This window comes from Cornus florida, unplaced genomic scaffold (genome assembly GCF_030987335.1).
Source record: "Cornus florida cultivar Cherokee Brave unplaced genomic scaffold, ASM3098733v1 CherokeeBrave_3.0.0_Hap2_Chr04, whole genome shotgun sequence".
NCBI classification, from domain to species: Eukaryota; Viridiplantae; Streptophyta; class Magnoliopsida; order Cornales; family Cornaceae; genus Cornus; species Cornus florida.
Window position 1 is genome coordinate 36,827,265 of NW_026775574.1, and position 27,324 is coordinate 36,854,588.

The following is a 27,324-nucleotide window of genomic DNA, read 5'->3' on the forward strand; positions in this document are numbered from 1 at the left end:
TATTTTGATTATTAAGGACATTATTGTAATTTTGCTTACTTAATATAAATAGGAGAGGTGGTGTGTAGACATACACCAGATTCTGTCTTGTTCTTCTTCTTATTCTTCTCTCTAACCCTAAAACACACTGTTATCCAATTTAACTTGGTATCCGAGCAAGACTGTGAATCCATCCAAAGAGAGTTTCAGTAAATCATCAGATTGACTGTCAAAGTGCACATGCTGACATCAGCACTTACAGGCCGAGAACCATATGGGGTGGCTCGCCTGAATTTTCTGATAATTATGGTGGTGTTTGTTCTCCATTCAGAGGTTGTTTGAGTTGACTTTCCATTTTTCAAAACTTTTTTCTGGATTTTAGCCTATTTTTGTAGATCTGTTTTTCTGGGGGGTTTTGGCTTCTTCCTGTTGTAAAGCATATAACGGAAGCGAAGAGATAAATAAAACAAGTAGAACATAGATATTACGTGGTTCAGCCGCTAGGACCTACATCCACGGCACAAAGAGCCCAAAGGGCTATATCATTTTTATAATACTCTCTCAATTCATATATAATACAATGGTGGAGGCTCCTTTATATAGGAGAAGAAATTATGAGAATAAAAAGAATTAGAAAATAGGAAACAAGGAGGATTTTTCTCCACTGATTCCTCTAGTAACACCAAATCTTCAATAATAGGAAACAACATCAATTACCAAAAGATTTTCCCCCATTAAATCTTCAATACTCCCCTTCAAGTTGGAGCATGAATGCCCAACTTGCCATTAAGATGACGAGTAACAACAATTCTGAATGATGAAGAGAGAAGAGAGAAGGCGAAGAACAATACTACTGAACACACCGCCAGCCAAAACAAATCAACAAAAAACTTCTAGAGACATGGCAAAGGCGAGGAAAACGCTACCGAACACAACCAACGGGCCAGTGGCCTAGCGGTATTAGCTTCTCACTTCCCAAAGGGAGGTCAGAGGTTCAAGCCTCAGAAGAGACAAGTGTGTATGAGTACCAACTAGGAAAAAAAAAATGCTACCGAACACACCGGCAGCCCAAACAAGTATGATAAAAACTGTTGGAGATACGGCAAAGATGAAGACAATGCTACTGAACACACCGGCAGCCCAAACAAGTCAATAAAAATACTGCCAGAGAGACGGCAAAGACGAAGAACATTACTGCCGAACAAACCAGTAGCCCAAACAAGTCAAAAATAACACCGAGAAACCCTTAGCAACATTTCAGATGCTAAGGGAATACCCCAAAACAGGGGTCCAAACCTAGGAAGAGAAATTAGACTCTGATACCATGTTGTAAAGCATAAAATGGAAGCTAAGAGATAAATAAAACAAGTAGAACACAGATATTATGTGGTTTAGCCACTAGGGCCTACATCCACGGCACAAAGAGCCCAAAGGGCTACATCACTTTTATAATACTCTCTCAATTCATTTATAATACAATGGTGGAGGCTCCTTTATATAGGAGAAGAAATTATGAGAATGGAAAGAATTAGAAAATAGGAAACAAGGAGGATTTTTCTCCACTGATTCCTCTAGTAACACCAAATCTTCAATAATAGGAAACAACATCAATTACCGAAAGATTTTCCTCCATTAAATCTTCAATACTTCCTTTGCTTCAATCCAACACAGAGGGATGCATCTTGGCTATCTGGATTTTTTGTGTTCAGTTTGATTGGAAGATTCAAGGTGTTTGCATAGTTTTTTTATCAAATCTGGACTGCTTGGGTGTTTTTTTTTCAGCACTGATCATAGGGATTTTGCTATTGGTCATGTGAAGCTCATCTTATTTGATGTGTTTGAGCTTGGAAAGACTTTAGTTGTTGATTCTTGGATTATGTATTGAATCTGGAACAATTTATGTGGCTCTAAGGGTTAGTCAAACAGGTCTTCCGTGGTTCCGAAATTGAATATACACTGTTTTCCTTTGCTTCTGAGATTTCTTCTGTGGAATTGCAATTCAGCTTCATTGTTGGCTTTTGATTTGATTCTGGACCAGTACTTTTGCTAAGGCAGCAGGTTTTTAGTCTGGTTCACAATTGTTTACAACAAACTCGGCCTATAATTGTCACAATTTGGACTTGGACCTGCAATTTTTTGACTTTGGAATTCTGATTTATCCCTTTTTTTGTCCAAATTTTGTCCATAGCTGACCATAAACAACAATCTTATTTTCGGGCTGGTTCTTGTGGTTCCCGTGGTGGTGGCCATCCTAGTGGACGACATGACAGGAAGTGTAAACCATTGCAGCTTTATGTTTCAGGACATGTAGCTTCTGATTTTAGTTTTCATGATGCACTTATCACACAACTTAGCAAGCTTATTCAGACTTTGCAAACTACCCGTTCACCCACTTCCACTGCTACCTTGGCTAATTCAGACAATATTGCATGTAAGGCTAAATCCTCTCGATCCTGGGTCATTGACTCTGGAGCAAGCTCACATATGTCGGGCACATCATCTCTTTTCTCTGATTTAAATCCTATTAACCATCACATTGTTTTAGCTGACGGTTCTTCTCAACCTGTCTTTGGAAAAGGTGTCCTTCACCCTTCCGATTCGTTATCACTATCTTCGAGTCTCTGTGTTCCTAATTTTCCTTTTAATTTACTTTCTGTCAGTCAATTGACTAAAACATTAAACTGTTCCATAACTTTTTCTCCCACTTCATGTGTCTTTCAAGACCTTAGGACAAAGAAGGTGATTGGTTCGGGACATGAGAAAGGCGGGTTATATTATCTTGACCCTGGTAAACCCCAGCCTGTCTTGTCATCAGCTTTGAGTGCTACAGTCTCTCCTCTTCAGTGGCACTTTCGTTTGGGTCATCCATCTTTAGCAAAGTTACGATTAGCTATTCCTACGTTGAGTCATATCTCTGTTCTAGAGTGTGAAGCTTGTCAGTTGGGTAAGCATCATCGTAGTTCTTTCCCGAGTCGTAGTCATAGATGTGAGGCCAAGTCCTTTGACTTAGTCCACACGGACATCTGGGGTCCTTCTAAAATCGCTGGTTTGAATGGATTCCTTTATTTTGTTATCTTTGTTGATGATTATTCTCGAATGACTTGGTTATTTTTTATGAAAGAGAGATCTGAGTTACCTCTTATTGTTGCTAAATTTACAATGAAATTCTAACTCAGTTTGGTAAGCGCATTAAAAAAATTCAATCTGATAATGCCTTGGAGTATACAGAGTCTATCATGGATTCCTTGTGTGCTGATCGTGGTATTATTCATCAGACTAGCTCACACTTCTCAACAGAATGGTGTTGCTGAGCGAAAGCATCGCCACCTGTTGGATGTTGCTCGCACTTTGTTTCATCTATAACGATTATGCAAACAAACGTGTCTAGTCTGGGACTCTGTCGTTGATCACTTTGCATCACCGGTATTGTTGCCATTTCTCTACGCATAAGGTATGCCTCTCTCTCTCTCTCTCACACTCAGCCAATTGACGACTGTAAAATTTTATGTGTGAGTTCTGTGTGCAGTTCCACACAGAATAGGACATAAGAGTATTTGACAAATCAAAACCCAAAAATATGAGAAACGATGATTTGGGCAGCAAAAATAATCTACTGTATGCTTGAATTTGAACTTGATATGCCAACCCCCAAGATAAACAGACCTACAGAGGCACTGAATAAGGTTCCCATCTTAAAAAAACATACCTTTTTTTTTGGATTGACGATGGGGTAACAACCGTTATATTCATTCCTTAAGATGATAAGATCCTCCTAATTTACCACTAAAAGAGGATACCAGTTGGAGCATAGACCATCTCACAAATTTGAAAGCCCACAGCCAATTTATGTGAGTGCCTGCCGAAACAACTCCTAGAGCTAGAGTTTTATTCTTGTTGCTAAAACAGCCAAACCTGACCTCATGAAATCAGTATCAACTAGGGAAAAAAATATATATAAAAAATAAGGGTGTTTCCATTGATGAAACTATGTTACTCTAGATTCCATCTTTTGGCCTCTTAAATGATCTTTCTAATAATTTTGACGGATTTTTTTTTTCTAATTAATAAAAGTAAACATTCATTAAGCACACAGTATAAAAATTTATATTATTATACATATTGTATGAAATTATTATATTTTATTATTTGCATACTAGTCATTGACTAGTTCAAATTATTTATGTCAGAAATATTATTCTCTATGTTTAGCTGTGAATTCAAGGGCTCAAATCCTATTATGATGTTCAAATGGACCCAGCCAAGAATTAAAAGACTAGCTCTATATTTCTTTACTGTAATTATATAATTTATTTGTCATCATTTCACTTGTGTGATAAAAAATACTGAAATTTTCACTCATAAATAGTGCATAATTCCAGTGTGTGTGTTAAGTTTTGTATGATTCTTAGATGGAAATACAGATCAAGTTACCTCAAAGGGAAAGTTCCCAAAGGCAATTTGGGATCCTAGGACATATAAGGATTTCATAGATACTTGTGTGGAAGAAGTTCAAGCTGGTAATAGGCTGAATACTCATTTTAACAAGGTCGGCTAGAGGAATGGGATAGAAACTTCGCCGAAAACATTGGAAGAAAACATGACTAAAGCATCTAAAAACATAAGTGGGATGCCACACAGAAAGAGTGGCAAATTCGGAACAAGTTGATTGGCAAGGATAGCATACTCAGTTGGGATCCTATTAAGAAAACAATTGCTGCAGGTGATGAAGGGTAGGAGTGTAATAAATTTCCTTTTTTCTTTTTTCTCTTTTTTTGGCATCAACTAAAGTGCTAATTGTTAACCCAAAGGTTTCAAGCCAAGGCAACTTGGTAAGTTTCATGACAACAACCTATTAATGTGAGAATTTACATCTACTCGAGTTGAGTGTGATGATTTTCAGGATATTATACAAAACTCAAGTACTAAGTAGATCCATGGGATAAAATGCGCAAGCTCAAATATGGATCAAGCTCACGGTGATGGAACTCAAAGTTGAGGATCAAATTCAAGACCAAGGGGATAAGGGTTTAATGAGAGCTACAATCCTTATATTGTAATATCATGTTGCATGTTGATTCAAAAGCTCAACCCTTAAAAATTAAAATATGGACCAAGTTAAAATCAAATGTTTTCAAGGTCCTTAACAGAAATGACTTAGCCCATTCACTAGAATGATTTTCATGAGAGAGAGCTGTTAGCAGATACGATAGCCACTAGAGATTTGATTATGCTATAGAATATGCCATAGAATATGTTGTGATTTGATTTAGATTTTATTTTATTTTCTTTCTTGTAATATGAGCATCTGCTCTTTTTTATCTATAAATACTAGAACTGTGAATAAGTGATTCATCTCATTCAAGCCTTTATACAATTCTCTCTTTTTTCTTCTTTTTATATTTCTTCTTGGTATTATCAGAGCCAACACATTTCCACACCTTTCAGTAGCCTTAATACTTGTGCAACACCCATCTTAGGTTGTTTGAAACATCGTCTTACATTGCCTACAAATGTTTTTCCGTGTTGCTATTTTGTGATCGAAAACATGTATTTTTTAAGTTTTTACAATTTCTTTTTTACCCTTCTAGGGTTGGGTAAATTGGGATCATTGGTCTCCAACACTTAGAAAGGCTTGGGTAAAATTTTTTGAGTCTACAGAGAGGTTCTAGATATTAAGGAGGTTGTCAGGCTATATGTAAGCGGGCAGCGCTCCTTAAAAAAATATATATTTGGACTTTTCGGGAATGGTCTGAGGAGACATTGTTATTGTTTCTGGTCTGAGGATACCCTTTGATTTATTAATAGAATTTGTGGTGTTTTTGGAGTTATTTATTGTTGTGTGACAGATTATAGCAGATTTAGGGTACTCGACTGTTAATTCTCTTGGCTTAAGTTCTATAGGTGGTGGTGCCATTTTTCCCACCAACTCATCAGAAAATCTAGGACTTCAAATCACCACAGTGAAGTTAGATGGCTCCAACTATTTGATTTGGGCATAGTCTACCAAGATGTTCATTGGTGGCAAAGGCAAGATTGGCTATATTACTGGTTCTGAGAAAGAGCCAAGTTTGAGAAGGTATATCCACAGTGATTTGCATATAACGCTATGGTTATATCTTGGCTAGTCAATTCGATACAGCCAAACGTAGCCGTTGGCTATATGTTTATGAAGGTTGCTAAGCAGATTTGGGATTCAGTTCAACGCAATTATTCTCATAAGCAGAATAGTGCATGGATTTTCCAGTTGGGGAGAGACGTCACCATGATTTCTCAGGGTGACTTGACAGTTTCAGGTTACATCGCTAAGCTTCGTGCTATTTAGGAGGAGATGTCATATTATGATTACTTCCACTCTTGGAAGGATCCGGATGATGCAGTTTTATATGTAGGGATTGTGGAGAAGAATCGAGTGTTTCAATTTCTTGCCGGGTTGAACGATGAGTTTGAGTATGCTTATGTTCATTTATTGGGCTTATCTTCATTCCCTACTCTTGAGGATCGATACTCCTATGTGTTGTCAGATGAGAGCCATCGGACTCATCCATTAGGTGTTACTTCTGTTAATCGTACAGCTATGGCAGTTCGGGTTCCCAACCTTTCAGGAACTGCACCATCCTAGTCAGTTTAGAGTTCAACCACCGGTCCTCCTCTAGGACAACAACGTGGGAGATGTGATCATTATGGGAAAATTGGTCACACCAAATCTTGTTGTTATGCACTACATGGACGCCCACCGCAACAGAAACAACAACCTCGATCCTCTGCACATTCTATTACACAACCAGTCTCGTTGTCAACTCTTGACAACTCTGCCTCTACATCTTCTGTCATAGTTAGCATGACTCAAGCTGATTTAGACAAGTTCAAACAATTCTTTAATCAAATGGAGGCATCATCTTAGCCAACCTCCACTTATGCCCACTCAAGTACTATTGCATCTGCACATAGTGTATCTACATCTTCGACACCATGGATCATTGATTCTGATGCTTCAGACAATATGACTAGGAAGGGTCACATATCAGTTACTCCTTCATTAACTTTGTCAGATACACTTCATGTTCCACATTTGACTACAAATCTTATTTTTCAGGATCTGGTGTCGAAACGGACAATTGGCAGTGGGCGTGAAGTGGATGTCCTATACCTGTTGGATGCTCCTTTGTCACCTCAAGCACATTCAGTTTCATTATTTAATTCTGTTTCATCCAATAAAGGTCAGCTTATGCATTGGCACATATATTTAGGACATATTTCTTTCGGTTATTTAAAACACTTGTTTCCTTCCTTAATTTGTAACGTGGCAGTCTCAGATTTATCCTGTGAGGCATGTCACCTGGCTAAACATGTTCATTCCAATTATCATGCTAGTAGTAATAAATCTGTTTTAACACCTTTTGATCTTGTTCATTCAGATGTGTGGGGTACTTGCCTAGTTACTTCTAGCCTTGGATTTCGATATTTTGTGTTGTTCATTGATGATCATAGTCGTGTTACATGGGTTTATCTTATGAAAACAAAAAATAAGGTGTACACCATTTTTTAAAATTTTATGACACTGGTTCAGACTCAATATGGTCATACCAATAAAAAATTCAAATCTGACCAGGGTATGGAGTACACTTATGGGAAGGTACAGCTGGTTATGTACAGAATGGCCATTCTGAGAGAAAGAATCACCACATCCTTGACTTAGCCAGAGCAATCTGCATTGGCCTGAATGTTCCCTAGTCATTTTGGGGAGATGCAGTTCTTACAGTTGTCTACATTATTAATAGAACTTTTTCTAGGGTTCTTAACTTTGCAGCCCCGCTCTCAATCTTCCATCCCAATTCATCTCTTTTTTTTATTCCACCGCGAGTCTTCGGATGCATGTGATTTGTTCAGCAGTTAGGGCAGACTTGTATACAGCTTTGACCCCAAGGCTTTGAAGTGTGTGTTTTTGGGCTATTCTCACTCTAAAAAAGATTATAGGTGTTACCATCCTCTCAGTTGTTGGTAGTTTATATCTATGGATGTTTCTTTCTTTGAGCATACACCATAGTACAGTGGTTCTAAAAGTGAATGGTTCCTATTGACTAAAATTGATGATCACCTTCTTCCGTCTTCAACTCCTCTACCTTTGCCTATTTCGTCTTCTATTATTCCTTCTTATGATACCTGTGCTCTCTCACCCTCCTATTTGAGTTTTCTTGCTTCTAGCATTGCAGATGCACTAGCACAACCTCAATGGCATGATGCTATGATAGAAGAACTACAAGCAGTTCAGAAAAATCATACTTGGGACATGGTTCCGCTTCCTATTGGATGGAAGGTTATAGGTTGTTGTTGGGTATTTATGGCTAAGCATAATCCAGATGGGACAATTGCTGGTTACAAGACCCGGTTGGTTGCAAGGGTTATGCTTAGACTTATGGTATAGATTATCAAGAGACTTTTGCCCCGGTTGCCAAGATAAATACCATCCGTGTATTATTTTCCGTTGCTACGATTTGATCTTGGCCTCTATTTCAGTTAGATGTCAAGAATGCCTTTTTCAATGGAGCTTTGCACGAGGAGGTGTATATGGTTCCTCCTCCGGGCTTTCGTTCTCCTACTCATTCTTGTATGGCCTCAAGCAGTCTCCTCGAGCTTGGTCTGATTGCTTTGGCACTACCATGCTCAAGTTTGGTTTCCATATCACACCTTGTTCTTACATCATTTAGGCGGTACGACAGTTGCTTTCATTGTGTATATTGATGATATTGTTCTTACCGGAGATGATGCTGCCGAAATTACTGAGGTTAAGAGCTATCTTGGCCGTTAGTTTAAGATTAAGGATTTTGGTCCCCTTCGGTACTTCTTGGGCATTGAGGTGGCTCGCTCCAAGGCTTGTATTTTCATCTCTCAACGCAAGTATGTTCTTGACTTGCTTTATGCTTCTGGTAAGCTTAGCGCTCATTTTGCTGATACTCCGATTGAGTAGAATCATCGGTTGGCTGATTCTACGGGGAGTCGTTGTTAAATATTGATCATTATCAATGACTTGTTGGGAAGCTCATCTATTTATCCATGACTCGACCTGACATTGTTTATGACGTGAGTGTCGTGAGCCAATTCATGCACTCTCCTCATACCCCTCACCTTGATGCAGCTATTCGGATACTTCGCTGCTTAAAAGGGTGTCCGGGCCGTGGTATTTTGTTTGCCAATCATGGTTACTTACGTGTGGAGGCTTGGACAGATGTTGATTATGCAGGATTAGCTTCAGATAGGGGGTCAACTTCGGGCTATTATACCACTATCAGTGGCAACTTGGTTACTTGGAGCAGTAAGAAGCAAGATGTTGTCTCTCGATCCAGTGCAGAGGCGGAGTATAAGGCTATGGCTCTTGGGATATGTGAGTTGCTATGGTTGAAAACCTTGATGACAGACTTGTGCCTTCTAGTGTCGCTTTCATTCTCACTTTACTGCGACAAGTCTGCCATTAGCATAGCAACAAATCTTGTTCAACATAACAGGACTAAGCATATAGAGGTAGACCATCACTTCATTCGAGAAAAGATCATCTTTGGTCAAATTTGCACTCCATTTGTCACAAGCTCTCAGTAACTTGCAGACATTTTTACAAAAGGCAAGATTATGTTTGAGAATGCATTGTCCAAGTTGGGCGTTTCAGATATCCACGCACCAACTTAAAGGGGAGTGTTAGCAGATATGATAGCCACGATTTATGGAATGATTTACCGTATTAGTAGAGATTTGATTATGCTATAGAATATGCCATATGCTATAGAATATGCTGTGATTTGATTTAGATTTTATTTTCTTTTTTTTCTTGTAATATGAGCATGTGCTCTTTTTTATCTATAAATACTAGAGCTGTGAATGAGTGATTCATCTCATTCAAGCCTTTACACAATTCTCTCCTTTTTCTTCTTTTTATATTTCTTCTAGAGCAATATCACTTCAGAGCCAAAAGTTTTCAAATTCAAATATGTGAAGTGAACTAGATGTTGCTTGTTTGTACAAGTCGTCTAAACTATGTTACGTGGCTAGGCAATGGTAAAATGTCTAAGTATTAGGTACAAGCCACAAAACGTCTCCAGGTTTTCTATAAGACATCTTCCCCTTCTGCAGTTGGTAAACAACTGAGAGCTCATAAATCTCAGGTTAGGTCAACAAGACATCTTCATGGAAATGGAACAAGATTGAGCTGACTCCTCCTAGATAGTAGCCCTATTTCCAAACAATCTCGCAAGTACTCTAATGGCTAGATTCTCAGCTCAGATTATAAATACAAGGTTCCCTCACTCATTTGGAGATATGTGTATATATATATATATATTGAAAAAGCATAGTGCAGAATTTTGAAAAAACTCCAATGAAAATCAAAGAGGTCTTTGATTCTATTCTCTAGAAGTTGTGCTTTCATCACTTGCTTGATCTATTACTCTAGAGAAAGAGAGCTTCAATGTATGTATATCAGTGTATTGTTAGTGTATCTAGTGAACTTTCATTGATTCATGTTAACAACCCATCTACTCTAAAAGCTTAAGCTATTAGAGAGGGTGTAACTTAAGTATATAAATCCTTCAACACGCCCCCCCACGTGTGGCCTTCGTTTGGTCCAACACGTGTTTTTTCAATTTTTAATTAGGGTGACAGAAGGTTTGAACTCGAGACCTTTGGCACTGATACCATGTTAACAACCTATGTACTCTAAAAGCTTAAGCTACTAGAGAGGGTGTAACTTAAGTATATAAATCCTTCAACAATTCAGATTGTTCAAATCACTTGTAGATCTATTACACCTTTCTTTTTCACACCATAGTACTTAGCGAAGCACCATATATGATATACCAATACTGCAAATTGTAAAAACAATTTGAAATGGGTTAAGCATTAAAGCATTGCTGGTTATAGATCCTACACTATTATTTTGTTCTATACCCATTTGTAGTTACTTATTGATACAGTGAAATTTTAGATTATTACTGAAAAAAATAAAAGAAAAGAAAAGAAAGAATAATTAGGTTCAATGAAGAGACCTGTCAATTTCCGGTTGGGAAAAGGTAGTTGACTTTATATGGCAGAAAGCCTAGTGTAATGGAATGTCGAGTGGGAGGAATGCCCACCTCCTCTGGAAGGACACTTTAGCGTCCTTGTGAGACTCATAGGATTTGCAATGATCCAGGGATGAAACACTCAAAATGCATAGCCCGGTTTGTGATACATGATCTCTCGTTTCTTGATTACTTTTCTATGCCAAAACCCAAAGTTTTGTGATTGTTTGGCTTACTTATTGTCTCATGAAAATTTGTTGGCATCATGATAAACTTGGAACTATGATTGGTATGGATTTTTGACTTTCTAAACTGATTGTTTCTTTTTATTGCAGCTTGAAAAAAAATAAAAAAATATATATATATATATAGTGTCATGATTTTATATATCTTGTATATAGAATGGTGGAAATCATTCTACTGGGCTGTCATTAGCCGCCTCGCTTTATCACAATTAGCTCTAGGCCATGTTTGGTGTGAGTGAATGGAATCAAATAAGAAGGAATGGGATGGTTTTTTTTACATTCTTGGGTTTGGTGTGGGCTATTAAAGGTGGAATCATCATTCTCCACCATTCTCGGAGAATGGTCATTCCACCAAAATCACTCCTCTTTACTAATGGAATGGGCATTCCATTCCCACATGGAATAGGATAAAAATATTTTGACCAAAAAACCATCTCTATTCTCTTCCAACCCATCGACATCGGATTTCCTTCCATAGCCTAGAACCACGGCGACAACAAAGAATGGAAAGAATTCTTTGACAGTGGATGGATGAACCTCCTTTTTTGGCTTTGCTTTTGGAAAGCCCTCCTCTTTTTTTTTTCTCAAATCCAACGCCTTTTCTGACTTCATCCAGCAAGCAGAAAGGGGGAATCGAACTGAGAAAAGCAAGTCGACGAAAACAGATCAACGATAACATCAGATCCTTAATCCTTAAATGGTCTTGACCAGCCCAGCCGCTTCCCAGCATCAATCAAGTCTGTTTATTCCTTGTTTGAGAACACTGGATCACAACCCAACCCAGCCGCCACCGCCGCCGGAGACGCCTCCGTCTTCCTCTTTCACTACCCCTTATCTCACCACAGCTGCCGGAGACGCCTCCCCTTTGCTTCATGGCGTCTTCTTGCCTTTTTGCCCTAATCTTCAACAAATTGCTTGCCCCAATTTCATTTCGTTAATTTTTTTGTTAAATTTATTTATTTATTTATTTTTTAAGTTGATTTCTTTATTCATGATAAAAGGGTAATTTGGAGAATCATCATTTCATTTTTACACATTCCATGTTTGCAACCAAACACTAGAATGGAATGGTTCCATTCTCATTCCCATTCCATTCTCAGCTTCATTCCATTCCCACTCTATTTCATTCTTGCACACCAAACTAGCCCCTAATCTCTCTGTTGAGAAAGTAAATGCCCACTCTTTTAATCCATTTACAGATTATGGCGTTGAAGGAAACCAAAGAAAGGAAAACTGTTCGTTGGTGCAAGGGTTACAAGATAATGGCTTTGGGACTTGCATTTCAAATATCTATTGCGTTATTGCTATTAATCGAGTCGTGACGCTAGACTATTTCAAGTGAATTTACAAATAGCTTAACCTCTATACATGTCGGACTATTGTAATTTTTCTTTAAATATTTGGAATTTGTGGAGTTTTCTTTTAACATGACAATTAATAGTTGAATTATTTCTAATTTTGTGACATTAACACTTGTACTACCATTACACTCAATGCTTTGGAGTTTGATCTTGAGATTAGCACCACAATGGACTTCCATCACACCATAACTTCAACAACAAAAGGCAACAATGCCATAGCCACCACACAACCACCATTTGTTATTACACAACTTATCGTCCTACACTAGTCCACCCTTCACCAACACCAGCAGCGCAGAGACCACTGCCATTGCACCACCAGCACTACTTCCTCAAGGATGACCACCATCAAATCTTCACCACCACTGAAAAGTATGCCACTGTATTAAGACACTTGCTACTAAAACAACTGCCTCAACCATCATTGGCATCACATAAAAAACATATTCACTTGATTGAGTATAATGGTGCTGGGAGAAACCATGACGAAAAGAACTCCATATCTTATGCCTAACCCTAACCTCTCCAACTGTGAATTGCACACCAATTTTATGAAAGTTAAACATATATTCTTGACATCAATTTCTTTTATTAATAATATAATAAAAATTCATGCAGTGGCAGAAATAACACGTAATTGGTAGTAATAGCAATCTATTGTTTCCTATTAGAAACTTTTGACATTTACTAGTTATTAAAAGAAAATTATAGTAGAACTATATAGTTACTATGTTCACCGCATATGGGTAATAGGACAGTTAACACATGATCAATATATTTGAGGCTATTTAAATACTACGAGATAATTATTATTCTCTAAGAACTACATTATACAGTCATGCTTTGAAAGGTAAGGAGTAAACATAATCATCTTTAAGAACTAATTTTATGCATACCAGCATGACCAAAGGCATCGTGTATCTCCCGATTCAGAAAAAGGACAATATCTGCGAGCTTCTCCATCACCTGTATTACATGACACAAATTGCCATTCTAAAATCTTTAACTTCAACTCATACAATTTTCAGAGAATGGACTGTTGGAACAAAATCAGTGTTATCTCCTCATAGTCAATGAAATTGTGAAATATACCACTACTAACAATAGCAGAATCTAGACCTCTATTTATTTGGAAAAAATTGGTGAGACATAGCAAATAAGGATATTGTCATAGCAAAAAGGGCATATATATATATATATATCTAGATTTATATAAACTAGAGATAATAGGACATCGTAGAATTATTAGTATATGTACTATATGTAAGAGGACATCATTAAGTTATAGAAAACACATTCAATAGGGAACATCCCAGCACTATAAAAAAGAGCCAACAGTTACCTCTTCCATACTCCTGGACCAGAGTGACTTCTTCTTTAAACTTGTTACTTGCTTCCTTTGGCCTGTTAGTTCTGCTCTCAAGACTGAAAGGCCATCACCTATAAATGAAGAAAATATTGCCATACAGAGATTCACCAATACTAATAATAAAATTCAAATTCGGAAAATGTACATCTTCTTCAAAGATGCAAATAGAAGTGTGAACAATTTTATTAAGAGTAACTGCATTAGTAAATCTAAACTTCTGGTCCACAAAATGTACAATCTAGACCCTTATAAATATCCTTTCTTATATTCCATAGAATAGAAGTAGCATATCTCTGTTGCGTGTTATATGCCACCACTCTAGTACACAGTCATCTAACACCGGAGCAGGCCTTCAACTGACATTTGGCATAAATAGTAGGATCATATTATCAAACAGATATTACAACCAACTAAAGTAATCAAAGAAAGACTGTGATAGCAGGAAGTTAGCACTCCAGCTGAATATTCAGAAAGTACTGACTGAAATCGTCAAATGTTTTCATTAGTCAGTGAACAATAATGACTGAAATGCTCATATTTCAGTGTCCCTCTCATGCAATAATCAAATGAAGTTTGAGCTCAATAGAACCAGTTAATGGAGCACAATTATCAGCTCTATCAATGTAATGAACTGTACCCAACTCTATTAGAGTTTAGATTAAATTATAGTATATTAAATTTTATTTTGTCAAGTTGTACCAATTTTATCAAATATTAAACAACTATGGATGTTTAGTGCGGCATCTTGTATACAATGAAATAGCTTTAGATTTGAAAAGCTTCAGATAGTGTCTATTCAAATATGTGTCTATTTAAATATGAAGGCATAAACTAAGTGGGATTATGGAATGGTTAACGTGTTCAATAGGAACAATATCATCTACACTTTATATCAATGACAGTAGTATATCAGTACAGTTTTCTACGTATTAAGACTTTTATTTCTTTTCTACCTAAACCTCTTTCTTCCATCGTGAGAAATGCTCAGACACAATGGCATAGAAATCTAAACCCTGTCTTATTGAAAGCGGGACAAGGCCTACAAATGACTAGAATAAACATGAAAATTTATTTTACATGGGTGTCAATGTGAAGGCTTACAAGTTGATAATGTAAAATATTATTACTTTTTCTTAGACGCTAGCTCTCTCTCTCTCTCTCTCTCTCTCTCCCTCCCTCTCCTCTTTTTCCTACAGTTTTCAGTGTTCTCTCGTTACACACCCCAAACCTTATACGCCCTTATATATTGAGCTACAAGATCATTCTAGAACTGGTCACACAACCCGCAAGAGAAAAACGGGTCAATTTTTCTTTTTCTTTTTCTTTTTTTGCAGACCAGGAGGCCTGGGTGGCCTTGCATTGGTCGCGGAAAGAACTCAGGTGTCCCTTGGGGCCTCGCGTAGGCCGCAAGGCTACTAGCAGTTGTGAAAAGGTAATAGCTCTGATATCAAGAAGAAATATAAGAGAAATATGTAAAGGCTTGAATGAGAATAGTTATTCATTCACAGCTCTGGTATTTATATTCTAAAAGAGCACATGTTCGATTTTACAAGAAAAGAGAATCAAATAAAATCACTGCAGATTCTATGCCTAAATATATGCGTAAATAAAGTCAAATCCTATTATTCTTGGCTAATGTATCTCAGCTAGCAACATCCTTTAACATTTTCCAAGTGAACAAAAAACTATTGATAAGTGTCAGCGAATATGATAGTCATGATTTATGGAATGACTTACCATATTAGCAGAGATTTGATAGCCACAAATCATGAAGTTTGACTTTATTTACGCATATGTTTAGCCATAGAATATGTTGTGCTTTGATTTAATTTCCTTTCTTGTAATATGAGCATGTGCTCTTTTTATCTATAGATACTAGAGCTGTGAATGGGTGATTCAATCTTATTCAAGCCTTCACACAATTCTCTCCTTTTTTCTTCTTTTTATATTTCTTCTGTATTTCTTCTATACGACATCTATGTTCTTGGATTACATTGTTTTGGAATTTCTATTATCCATTTATGTCATTTATTTTGTATGTAGCCATGAAATTTTGCGTTATGTAAAATTGAGCGAAAATTATAATAAGGGCAATGTTACAAGGACTGAGATAAGTGTATCGAGTGCGGATATGTATACAAGCATCAAATAAGTCAAATCCTTGAACAATTGCTATATATTCACATTATTTAATATTTTTATTTTATTTTCTAGAGTAAAATAATGTCTTTACATAAAATAGTGTTCAAATTGGCATCTCACTCATTTTAAAATAATAATATAATAAAATTGAACTATTTAAGACACTTTTGAGGTGCAAGTCTAACCAAAAGTTTCCAGAACATCCTCAACCATATCTGAGTATTATATGTCTGACACTGGTACTTCACCTAATTTTGAAGAGTCCATGAAACTTAGAATAAGGGTGTTGGGAAGTTTTATAGCCCTTGAATCTAAATTGAATTATGTGGGAAGTTATTGCAACAGTCATTTATGTTATGTGATTGGAATTTGGTTATGTCTGTTATTATGGATATTTAAGGCCATGCCTCATTTGTGTGTGCTCTAATGAACAATGCCAGGGGGATTTTGGGGTGTGACCCTTAGGATACTAACTGCACTATTATAGTAGCAGGCTATGTTATATGAACTCGATTATGTGTGTTATCCATGGGATTTTTCTAGGAGTCAAATTTGTACAATCATGAAATCAATTAGAAAAATGTATGGAACGTGCTCTAGATGAATTAAAACCAAACTGAATAAGGAAACTCATAAAGCACATTTCCAGGCAAGTTATATTTGCATAAAATCATTTTGCAGTAGAAGAAAACTCTGGACAAAATTGTACAAGTGAAAATGAATGAGTTGTACCAGTAAAACTTCATGTACAAAATTCAAAAGGCTGGGCACCAAACTTGACTTTTTGGACTTCGTTGAGTGGCTAAACGAACTCAAAATTAGGAAAATGATAAATAAATTTTTTTTTTTTTTTTTTTTTTTTTCTCTCTCTTTTTTTTCTTTTTTCTGGATACATAAAGATCATTAAATTCGTAGTATAAAAGATTTTATGACTCCAAAAAGGCAGAAAACTCAATTTTGGACTGAATTTAACATACTATATAAAGATTGAGTATAAGCAACTTAAAATGCATTCTAAGGTTTTATAGCCCGAATAAAACACATTTCTACAAGTATCCCATGTCCATCAAACCTTATATGTGTGTGAATCTCTCTTAAGTAATCCAGTAAACCAACATGACTTAGAAAACAGGCCAGACTTACCCAAACAAAAACAAAACAGTTCAACGAATTGCAACTCATGTTTTGATCACAGAAATTGCCAACAACTCCAATTCCTAACAAAACAACCAAAATTTTGAAAAAATAAAATAAAAATAATTGGGAGATAAGTCTTCCTAAATTGTGTAAAAGTAAAGAATCAATAACTCTGCAACCATTTCTTTTACACTAAAATAGCATAGATTTACATCTAACACAATTACTTATGTTGCAAAGCATAAAACGAAAGCGAAGAAATAAATGAAACAAGTAGAACACACAGATATTACGTGGTTCAGCCACTAGGGCCTACATCCACGGTACAAAGAGCCCAAAGGGCTACATCACTTTTATAATACTACAATCGTGGAGGCTCCTTTAAATTGGAGAAGAAATTATGAGAATGGAAAGAATTAGAAAATAGGAAACAAGAAGGATTTTTCTCCACTATTCCTCTAGTAACGCCAAATCTTCAATAATAGGAAACAACATCAATTAGTGAAATATTTTCCTCCACTGATTCCTTCATTAAATCTTCAATAACTTACATATTTCTTTTTCACTAATTTAAGGAGTATCCAAGACAAGCCAGAGGCCGGGTTGGTAAAGCATCCTTCAGTAAAGGGTAGCAGCTTTACCATGAGCTGGCCGGACAATAACATGGCAGTGAATACCCATACATGGATAGGAAGTAGTTTATGAATAACATAGCAATCATCAAACAATTGAAAATACAGAGTGGTAGTAGTTTCCAAGGTCCTTTTCCATTATTAATTTTTTTTTTTTTAGGGTTTCATAATATCCATTTCTTTTGGGAATATCTTTCCTGGGTAGTCCAGAACAGTTGCCTCCAGTTATTTTTTCAATTTACATTAGAATCTCCACAATAACACCGTATTATAGTCTTCTTCAGTCATTCAGTTATTAGTCATCTTTGCCATTTCAAATAAATAAAAAGAACAACAACAACAACATTACACAATTGTAAACATTCAAAAAGACGCCATGTTCTGATGTTATTTCCAAGAACATAACAAAGGGTATGGAGGGTTACCTCTTTGCACAGCATTTGAAATACCAACTTCCAGACGCTTAACCTGATAATCTTGCTCAAGTCTGTCCAATGCATGCAACTCGTGGTACAACTCCTGTGGACCAAATAAATTTCAAAATTTTCCTTTCTAAAGAATGGAACACCAAAATAACATTTACTATAATGCAAAGATGAAGTTTTATACCCTTAAACCTGTAGAAATCTCCTCCATCCCTTTCTTAATACTATCTCGATTTTGGATTACGAATACACAAGTCACTTGTAGGAAAAGAGAATGATACAATACACATGCATGTTGATGATGTCAACTACAGACATGAAACTGGTAAATAGTTTGAAATTTTGCTCACTAAATAAACTTAGTTTAAAGCAAAGATATGCAAAATTATTCAAGTTGGCCGACACTAGTGGTTGGGATTAAGGTTTTGAGCATTCAAGTTTAGTATAATAAGAACTGCATTACAACAATTCATTTGTATGTGTCTGCACATGCATGCATGTGTGTGTAGTGTGTACAAACCACTGTCACAAAATCTATTCCATTACAGACAGAACAGACTGGAATATTCCATTCTAGTAAAAGAATAAAGGGAGCAGAATAAGTTATCTTTCGTTTCACCAAATTTTTCAGTCTGCACCAAGTTGTTGCACCTATTTTGTCCTATTTTTGGGCATTATAGAAAAATATGTAATACTGGATGTATGCTACATAAAACTACTTGGCTTGCACACTCGCAAACACTTAGGCGCTTGACGGGAACAAATGACACTTCACCCTTTTACATAAGCTTACCACCTCCTTTATAGAAAAATCTAGAATATACATTATACTACATTTTATACAGCACTTAAAACTCCATAAGAATCTAAAACATCGTACTCCCACACTGCGCTACCTGACCCTACTACGTTATAAAGAACTCCACGCAACCTTATACAATTCTATGCAATATAGATGACTATAAAACTAACACACTCAATTATGCTATACAAGCAAATTGCGTCTTTGCAAGCTCTCAATTTTCAACATGCCTTAACCTTCTTCTCTGATTTAGTCACACAGTTTGATATAAACCATGAACGAGGCCATTCATTCATCCAAGTTTTTGATGTTTTCTTTCACTCTTATCCTTGGAGTTTGCAATTGTTAAAATTGAATAGAGAGACAAAGTATGAAAAACACAAGGCAAGAATATACATGGTTCAGCCACTAGGGCTTACGTCCACGGCACACAAAGCCCAAAGGGCTACATATCTTTTATTATAATAATATCTCTTTTCATGCTCAATACAATGGTGAAGACTCCTTTATATAGGAGAAGAAATAATGAGAATGGAAAGAGATAGATATAGGAAACAATATCAATACTGAAATATTTTTCTCCACAAATCCCTCCAGTATCTTCAATAAAAGGAAACATCACCATTGATTCCTTCAATAACAAATATAACAGTAAATCTTCAACAATAGGAAAGAGCATCAATACTGGAAGATTTTCCTCCATTGATTCCTCTAGTAAATCTTCAACACTCCCCCTCAAGTTGGAGCATGAATGACATGAATGTCCAACTTGCCATTGAGATAACGAGTAGCAGCAAGTGCAAATGATGAAGAGGTGTAACAAGATGACCTCAATAAAAATGGATCCAAAGATCCCAAGACGAGTAGCAGCAGCCTCAATTGATGAAGAGGTGTAAGAAGACAACCTCATTAAAAAATGAATCCACGGATCCAAAACGAGTAGCAATAAAAATGGATCTAGAGATCCGAGAAGAGAACCAAGAATGGCTCTAATGAAAAAACAGAAATGAACAAAGAATGTTACCTTCTCTGATACCATGTTAAAATTTGGATACGGAAATAAGAAATGCAAATAGGAAAAAGGGAAGAGAGAAATATGGAAAAACAGGCATATGCATGGTCCGGCACTAAAGCCTACATCCATGGACAAAAAGCCACTAAGGGCTACATTTTTATTATTCAAATCTATTTATTGCTTGAGTACAAAGAGCCTATATATAGGCATGGCAAATATAAGAATATATGGAAGGTGTACAATAGTCAAAAGAGGCATCATGATTGGCGGAGGATTTTGCTCCACCGGTATATAGAAATATTTATAGTTGGATCACCGTGATTGGTGGAGGATTTTGCTTCACGATTATATAGAAATATTTATATATTTCAACACTCCCCTTAAATTGGAGCATGAATATCATGAATTCCCAATTTGCCAAAGAAACGCCTCGAAAGATGATGAGAAGGTGTCCGGAACAAAGCCAGGAAATTGACCAGGTCTTGTTGGGGAAAATGTCTAGAACTACGCCGAGGAAAATGGCTAGAACAACGCGGGGAAAATCCGAAACTAAGCTGGGAAATGGCCGAAACAACGCTGGGAAATGACCGAAACAGCGTTGGGAAATGGGCTAGAACTACATCTGGGAACGCCGAGGTACTGAATCATCCAAAAAAGGGACCAGAACTATGCCGAAAAACCAACTGGAACTTGCCGGGTTCTGGCCGGAACTACGCCGGGAAAGGAATGTGAAGACATGGAGAATATGCACCATGATAATAATACCAATACTCCCTCTCAAATTCTAGATGGGATTACAAGAACATCTAGGCTCTGATACCATGTTAAAATTGAATAGAGAAACAAAATATGAAAAACATAAGGCAAGAATATACGTGGTTCAACCACTAGGGCTTACGTCCACGGCACACAAAGCCCAAAAGGCTTTATTATAATAATCTCTCTTTTCATGCTCAATACAATGGTGAAGACTCCTTCATATAGGAAAAGATATAATGAGAATGGAAAGAGATAGATATAGGAAACAATATCAATACTGAAAGATTTTCCTCCATTGATTCCTCCAGTAAATCCTCAACAACAATTTCATTCCCTTTAGATAGAATCTTCCTTGAACAATAACTTTTGCTTTACGCACGAATCACGGGCCTGGAGTTTCCCCTACTCTAGCCAACCCTGTGAAGCACCAAGCTGCTAATCCTCACATGTCAAGAACTTGGTAACCTAACCCCATGTACCTCATGCCAACGCACACCCACTCGTGCCACCCTACGAGTGTTGTAGCGGCCTTCTCCCTCACTTGCCTTCCATAGTCTCACACACTTGGGCACACAATTGTTGGCAAGAGGAAAGAATGCTCATAATTATTATAGTTCAAGAAAACTTTGTAACTCAAGAGCTACAGTTAAGCATGCCATGTGATACCACGCATTGTCCCCTGCGGCTCTTGTGTGGCCAACCTTCACTTCTAAAACTGATCCCTACTAAATTGAGAAGATTACATAGCAATACATAGACTGTAAGGTTGCTCCATTATGACCTGGAGGCCCCGGGTTCAAAACTAGAGACAGCCTCTCCTAGTGTGGAGCTAAGGCTACGCACATCACACCCTTCCCAGACCCCGCAATTGCTGAAGCCTCATGCACTGGGCTAGCCCAATTTACATAGCAATACATAGACGACTACTACACAATCCAACTAAAATTCACGAATTAAAACTGTTGTAAATAAGAGCAAAAAAATAAAAGAGAAGATCTCTTGTATATCCCTTAGATGTGAGTACATGTGGGTTTATATAGGAACCCAAGACATACAATTAGTACATTAATTTAGCCAATTACCAGAAATTAAGCTAATCAAAATCCTATAATCAAGGTAGCAGATTTTATACATCAGAATATTCATATAATCAAGCTAGCATATTACATGTAGCAGAATAGTCAACTTTCCTAATTAATTACAGGCTGTAAACAGCCTATATTCATGACACTCCCCCTCAAGCTAGAGAGTAGATATCAACAACTCCCAGCTTGCTACAAATAGAGTCGAATGCATTCTTTGGAAGAGCTTTAGTGAAGATCTCAGCTAGTTGATTGCAAGAGGGCACAAAAGGAATCATAATCTCATTTGAAGCCACCTTAGAACGAATGAAATGACAATCCACTTCAATGTGTTTGTCCGTTCATGAAAAACTGGATTGCTAGCAATATGAATGGCGGCCTGGTTATCATAGTAGAGACAAATTGGATCTTGCACTGAGATTCCGAACTCTTGTAGAAGGCTTCTCAACCAAGTTAGCTCGCAAGTTATGTAAGCCATTGCATGGTATTTAGCCTCAGCACTAGATTGAGCAACAACTAATTGCTTCTTACTTCTCCAATTCACAAGATTAACCCCAATAAAAGTACAATAACCCTTAGTTGATCTTCTATCTGAGGCAGAACTTGCCCAGTCTGCATTAGTATACCCTTCAATGCGAAGATGTCCAGAAGATTGGTAATGAAGACTACGGCCTGGAGCACCTTTAATGTACTTTAGAATGTGTACAACTGCATTCATGTGAGAGACCCGTGGGTTGGTTATGAATTGACTCACCACACTAACTGCATATGAAATATCTGGTTAAGTGACAGTCAAGTAAATCAGCTTACCTACTAGTCTTATGTACATCTTGGGATCATCAACTAAGTCACCAACATTAGACATCCATTTTTTGATTAGCCTCCATAGGTGTAGCAACAGGTTTAGCTCCAAGATGACTTGTATCTCTCAAAATATCAAGAACACATTTTTGTTGAGACAAATAAATGCCTTTCTTTGATCTCGCAACTGTTGACTTTAAGATATAATCAAATCAAGAATAAGTGATAAAAAAGAAGAAGAAAAAGAGAAGAAAGCGGATCAGAGAAAGAGAGAGAGAGATGGGGAAAGAGAGAAAGAATGAAAGAATTCTTTCATCCTTCCACCACATTCTATTTATAATAACAAGTTTTAGAAATTACACATAAGCCCCAACATTATATAAGTAATAACAAATAAGCCCGTAACAACAACCCCCCCTTAAGCTGGTGCAAAGATATTTATCATACCTAGCTTGACTAACAAATTTTGTAAGCAAGTCTTGCTCACACCCTTAGTCAAAACATCAGTAACCTGATCATGTGTATTGACAAATAGAGTACAAATCAGCCCAAGACGAAGCTTTTCCTTGATGAAGTGTCCATCGACTTCAATGTGCTTTGTCCTGTCATGTTGAACTGGATTGCGGGCAATGCTAATAGTAGCCTTGTTGTCACAATACAACTTCATTGACTTGCAAACAGGATAACCCAACTCACAAAACATCGTACGTAGCCATAACAACTCACAAACTCCATGTGCCATGGATCTGAACTCAGCCTCTACACTAGATCTAGCTACTACAGACTATTTCTTGCTTCGCCATGAAACAAGATTACCTCCAACAAATGTGAACTATCCTGAAGTAGATCGTCGATCTGTCACAGACCCTGCCCAATCAGCATCAGTATAAGTATAAGCTTCAACACGCAAGTGGCCATGACTGCCAAACAATATCCTCTTACCAGGTGAACCCTTGGGGTAGCAGATAACATGATGAGCCGCCTCAACGTGAGGTGTATGTGGAGCATACATAAACTGACTAATCACACTAACAGCGTAGGCAATATCCGGGCGCGTGAGAGATAAGTAAATCAGTCTCCCAACAAATCGTTTAAATCTTCCCACATCATCTAATGGGTCTCCATCTACATCATTAAGCCTATGGTTCTGCTCAATGGGAATATCAATAGGTCTAGCTCCAAGCCTGCATGTTTCAGCCAACAAATCTAACACATACTTCCATTGAGAAATAAACACCCCTTTCTTCGGTCTGCACACCTTGATGCCAAGAAAGTACCTCAATGATCCGAGGTCTTTAACCTCGAACTCTGTCCCCAAGAATGACTTCATTCGACGAATCTCTTCTAGATCATTTCCGGTGATAACAATATCGTCAACATATACAATAAGGGCAGTGGTGCTGCCCTAGTGCTTCTTGATGAAGAGAGTCTGATATGCCTGACTCGTTGTGCACCCTACTCTTTTCACAGCAGTGTTGAACCTCTCAAACCAAGCACGTGGCGACTGCTTTAACCCATACAAGGCTTTATTTATCTTGCACACTAAATTCTGACCATTGGCAAGCTTAAACCTAGTGACATAGACATATACACCTCTTCCTCCAAGTCACTATGAAGGAAAGCATTCTTTACATCCAGCAGATGTAAGGGCCAGTTCAAATTACCTGCCAAAGAAAAAAGAACACGTATAGAGTTCATCTTGGCAATTGGAGCAAATGTTTCTAGATAATCAATTCCATATGTCTGAGTGAAGCCCTTTGCAACTAACCGAGCTTTATATCTCTCAATTGTTCCGTCAGAATGATACTTTATTGTGTAAACCCATTTGCAGCCTACTGGTTTCTTACCCCTAGGTAATGGAACAATATCCCAAGTGCCGTTCTTCTCAAGGGCCTTCATTTCTTCAAGCATAGCTTTTTTCCATAGAGTTTGACTGAGAGCATCTGAAACACTAGAAGGAATAGATACAGAGGAGATACACGAAGTGAAAGCACAATACGTAGGAGATAAGGCATCATAGGATACAAACTAAGATATGGGATGCCTTGTACAACTACGAACGCCCTTACGATAGGCAATAAGGACATCAAGATCAACATGAATGCTATTAGGAAAAGAATCAAGAGTATCAATGTCAACTAAGGAATTACCTGATCAAGGGAGACTTCTTGGTCCTGGGGTGAGTCGATAACTTGTTTTGCCCTCCTGGTGTAGACAATTGGCTGCTTTCCCTGCTGCAAATCATTAGTGTTAGGAGGACTAGACATAGGCACCTCAGTAAAAAGCTCCCCCTGAATGGGAACAGGCAAAGGAAGGGGGCATTCCCTCTTAATGGACAACGGATTCTCTACCTGTATAGTAGTCTCAACCTGTAGAGAATCCCGAGCAGTGGAAAAAAAAGGAACAGACTCAAAGAATGTAACATCCATGGAGACAAAGTGACGACGAGTGGTAGGGTTATAACATAGATTCCCTTTCTAAGTGGCGGAGTATCCAAGAAAGACACATCGGATTGCCTTAGGGTCCATTTTGTCCCCACGATGATGAATGTGAACATAACAAACGCAACCAAACACATTCGGAGGGACAGTAAACAAGGCAGTGTCATGGTGTAAGACAGAGAAGGGGGATTGATAGCCAAGAACCTTAGAAGGCATGCAATTGATAAGGTATGTAGTTGTTAAAGTTGCATCAGCCCAAACACTTTTAAGCACTCTCATCCCAATTAGAAGAGAACGGGTCACCTCCGTAATATGACGGTGTTTTCTTTCGGCTACACCATTCTGTTATGGTGTAGGTTTGATGGACAATCCCATTATCAACAAAAAAGGAGGCAAGACCACCATACATAAACTCTCCTCCATTATCAGATCGAAGGATTTTAAGGGGACAACCAAACTGAGTACATACCATCTTATGAAAGGTTTTAAAAATGGATTGAACTTCATCTTTGGTTTTCATAAGATAAAGCCAAGTCTATCAACTAAAGTCATCAACAAACACAACAAAGTAACGAAAACCAAGTAACGAAGTAGTAGATTCAGGACCCCACACATCAGAATGAACAAACTGCAAAGGAGCTGTATTTTTATTAATACTAGTGAGATAAGAAACACGACATTGTTTGGCAAGAATGCATGTTATATAATTTAACTCAAAAGATTTAATAGAAGCAAACCGGGGAAACACGTGCTTCAAAACAGGAAGAGGTAAATGACCTAGTCTATTATGCCATCTTTATTGACATTATAATTCCTAACACTAAATTGATTTCAAATTAACAGATCTTTATTAACAGATCTGTATTGACATTATAATTCCTAACACTAAATTGATTTCAAATTAATACGTTGGCCTCGCGTTCAGCAAATACAAGCCATTGTTCTCACGTCCACTTCCAATCGTCTTCCCCGTGTCCAAGTCCTAAAGCACACAGTGAGATAGAAAAAAGGTTACACTACAATTCAAGCCTTTTGCAATGTGACTAACAGAAAAGAGGTTATTGGTAAACTTTTGGACATGAAGAACAGAGGATAAGGTAAGATTAGGAGAGGCAGAAACAGTGCCCTTCCCCGCAATGGAGGTGAAGGTGCCATTAGCCACTCTAACCTTATCCTTACCGAACATAAAATGTACGAAGAAAAATCAAATGTTATACCAGTCATGTGATCAGTAGCTCCTGAATCAATGATCCAAGGTAGCCCACCAAATAATGTGGTAACCCAATGTGCCGAACGAGAGGTACCTATCTGAGCGAAGTTAGAGGTGGAAATGGAGGAATGTTGTGCTAGTAGATGTCAGAGAGCATCAAGTTCAGCCCTGGACAAAGAACTTGGTGGCCCTGAGGAAGCATGACCAGTAGAAGCAGTCTCACGCTCTGCAGTATGTGCCGTAGATAACCTCCCTAAATGGACCAAGCCTTGGCCTAGCATTCGCATTTACAAGAGCTGGAGTAGGGCGACCGTATAGATTTCAGCAATGTTCCCTAGTGTGGCGCGTACGCCCACGGTGATCACAACTCAACTTGCTTTTGTCATCCTGTTTCCCTCCTTTTGGAGGATTGGGCTTGTTCCATTGTTATGTTGCAAGAGCATATACCTCAGACAATAGTACTTCTGGCTCAGGCTTAGTGTATACAGGTGCAGACATAGCCTTCATTCTACTCTCCTCAGCCTGGATATATGAAAACACATCTCTAACAGAAGTAGGGGCTGGATACCTGCCTAACAATTGTACCTTGGCATGCTCGTATCTTGGATGCAGACCACCCAATAACTCATAAATTCGATTCCTTTCTACCATAACATGAAATGCTTTAACATCCGCTGCGCACACAGGTATATAGTCTTGGTAATGATCTAACTCTTCTCATTTACGACGTAGAGTGTGGTAATATGTAGCAAGAGTTTGGTCTTCCTTCTTGAATCTTGAAATTTGTTGTTGGAGTTCATACGGTTTGCAAAATTACCAATCGAGGAATACGTCTCTTCCACAGCCGTCCATGGCTCTTTAGCTATTTTCACAAACAGA

The 27,324-nt window shown here is 37.6% G+C and overlaps 1 protein-coding gene across 2 annotated transcripts in view; it reads right to left on the minus strand.

Moving 5' to 3' along the window:
- LOC132303150 (protein PSK SIMULATOR 1-like) overlaps positions 1 to 27,324 on the minus strand; it is a 73,112-nt gene that overhangs the window by 18,930 nt on the left and 26,858 nt on the right. For both annotated transcript variants that reach the window (XM_059800281.1, XM_059800280.1), the window contains exons 6-8: positions 18,336 to 18,429; positions 13,973 to 14,070; positions 13,527 to 13,596 (exon numbers count right to left, since the gene is read on the minus strand). In XM_059800281.1, the coding sequence (XP_059656264.1) occupies positions 13,527 to 13,596; positions 13,973 to 14,070; positions 18,336 to 18,429 (262 nt within the window). The remainder of the gene's footprint in view (positions 1 to 13,526; positions 13,597 to 13,972; positions 14,071 to 18,335; positions 18,430 to 27,324) is intronic.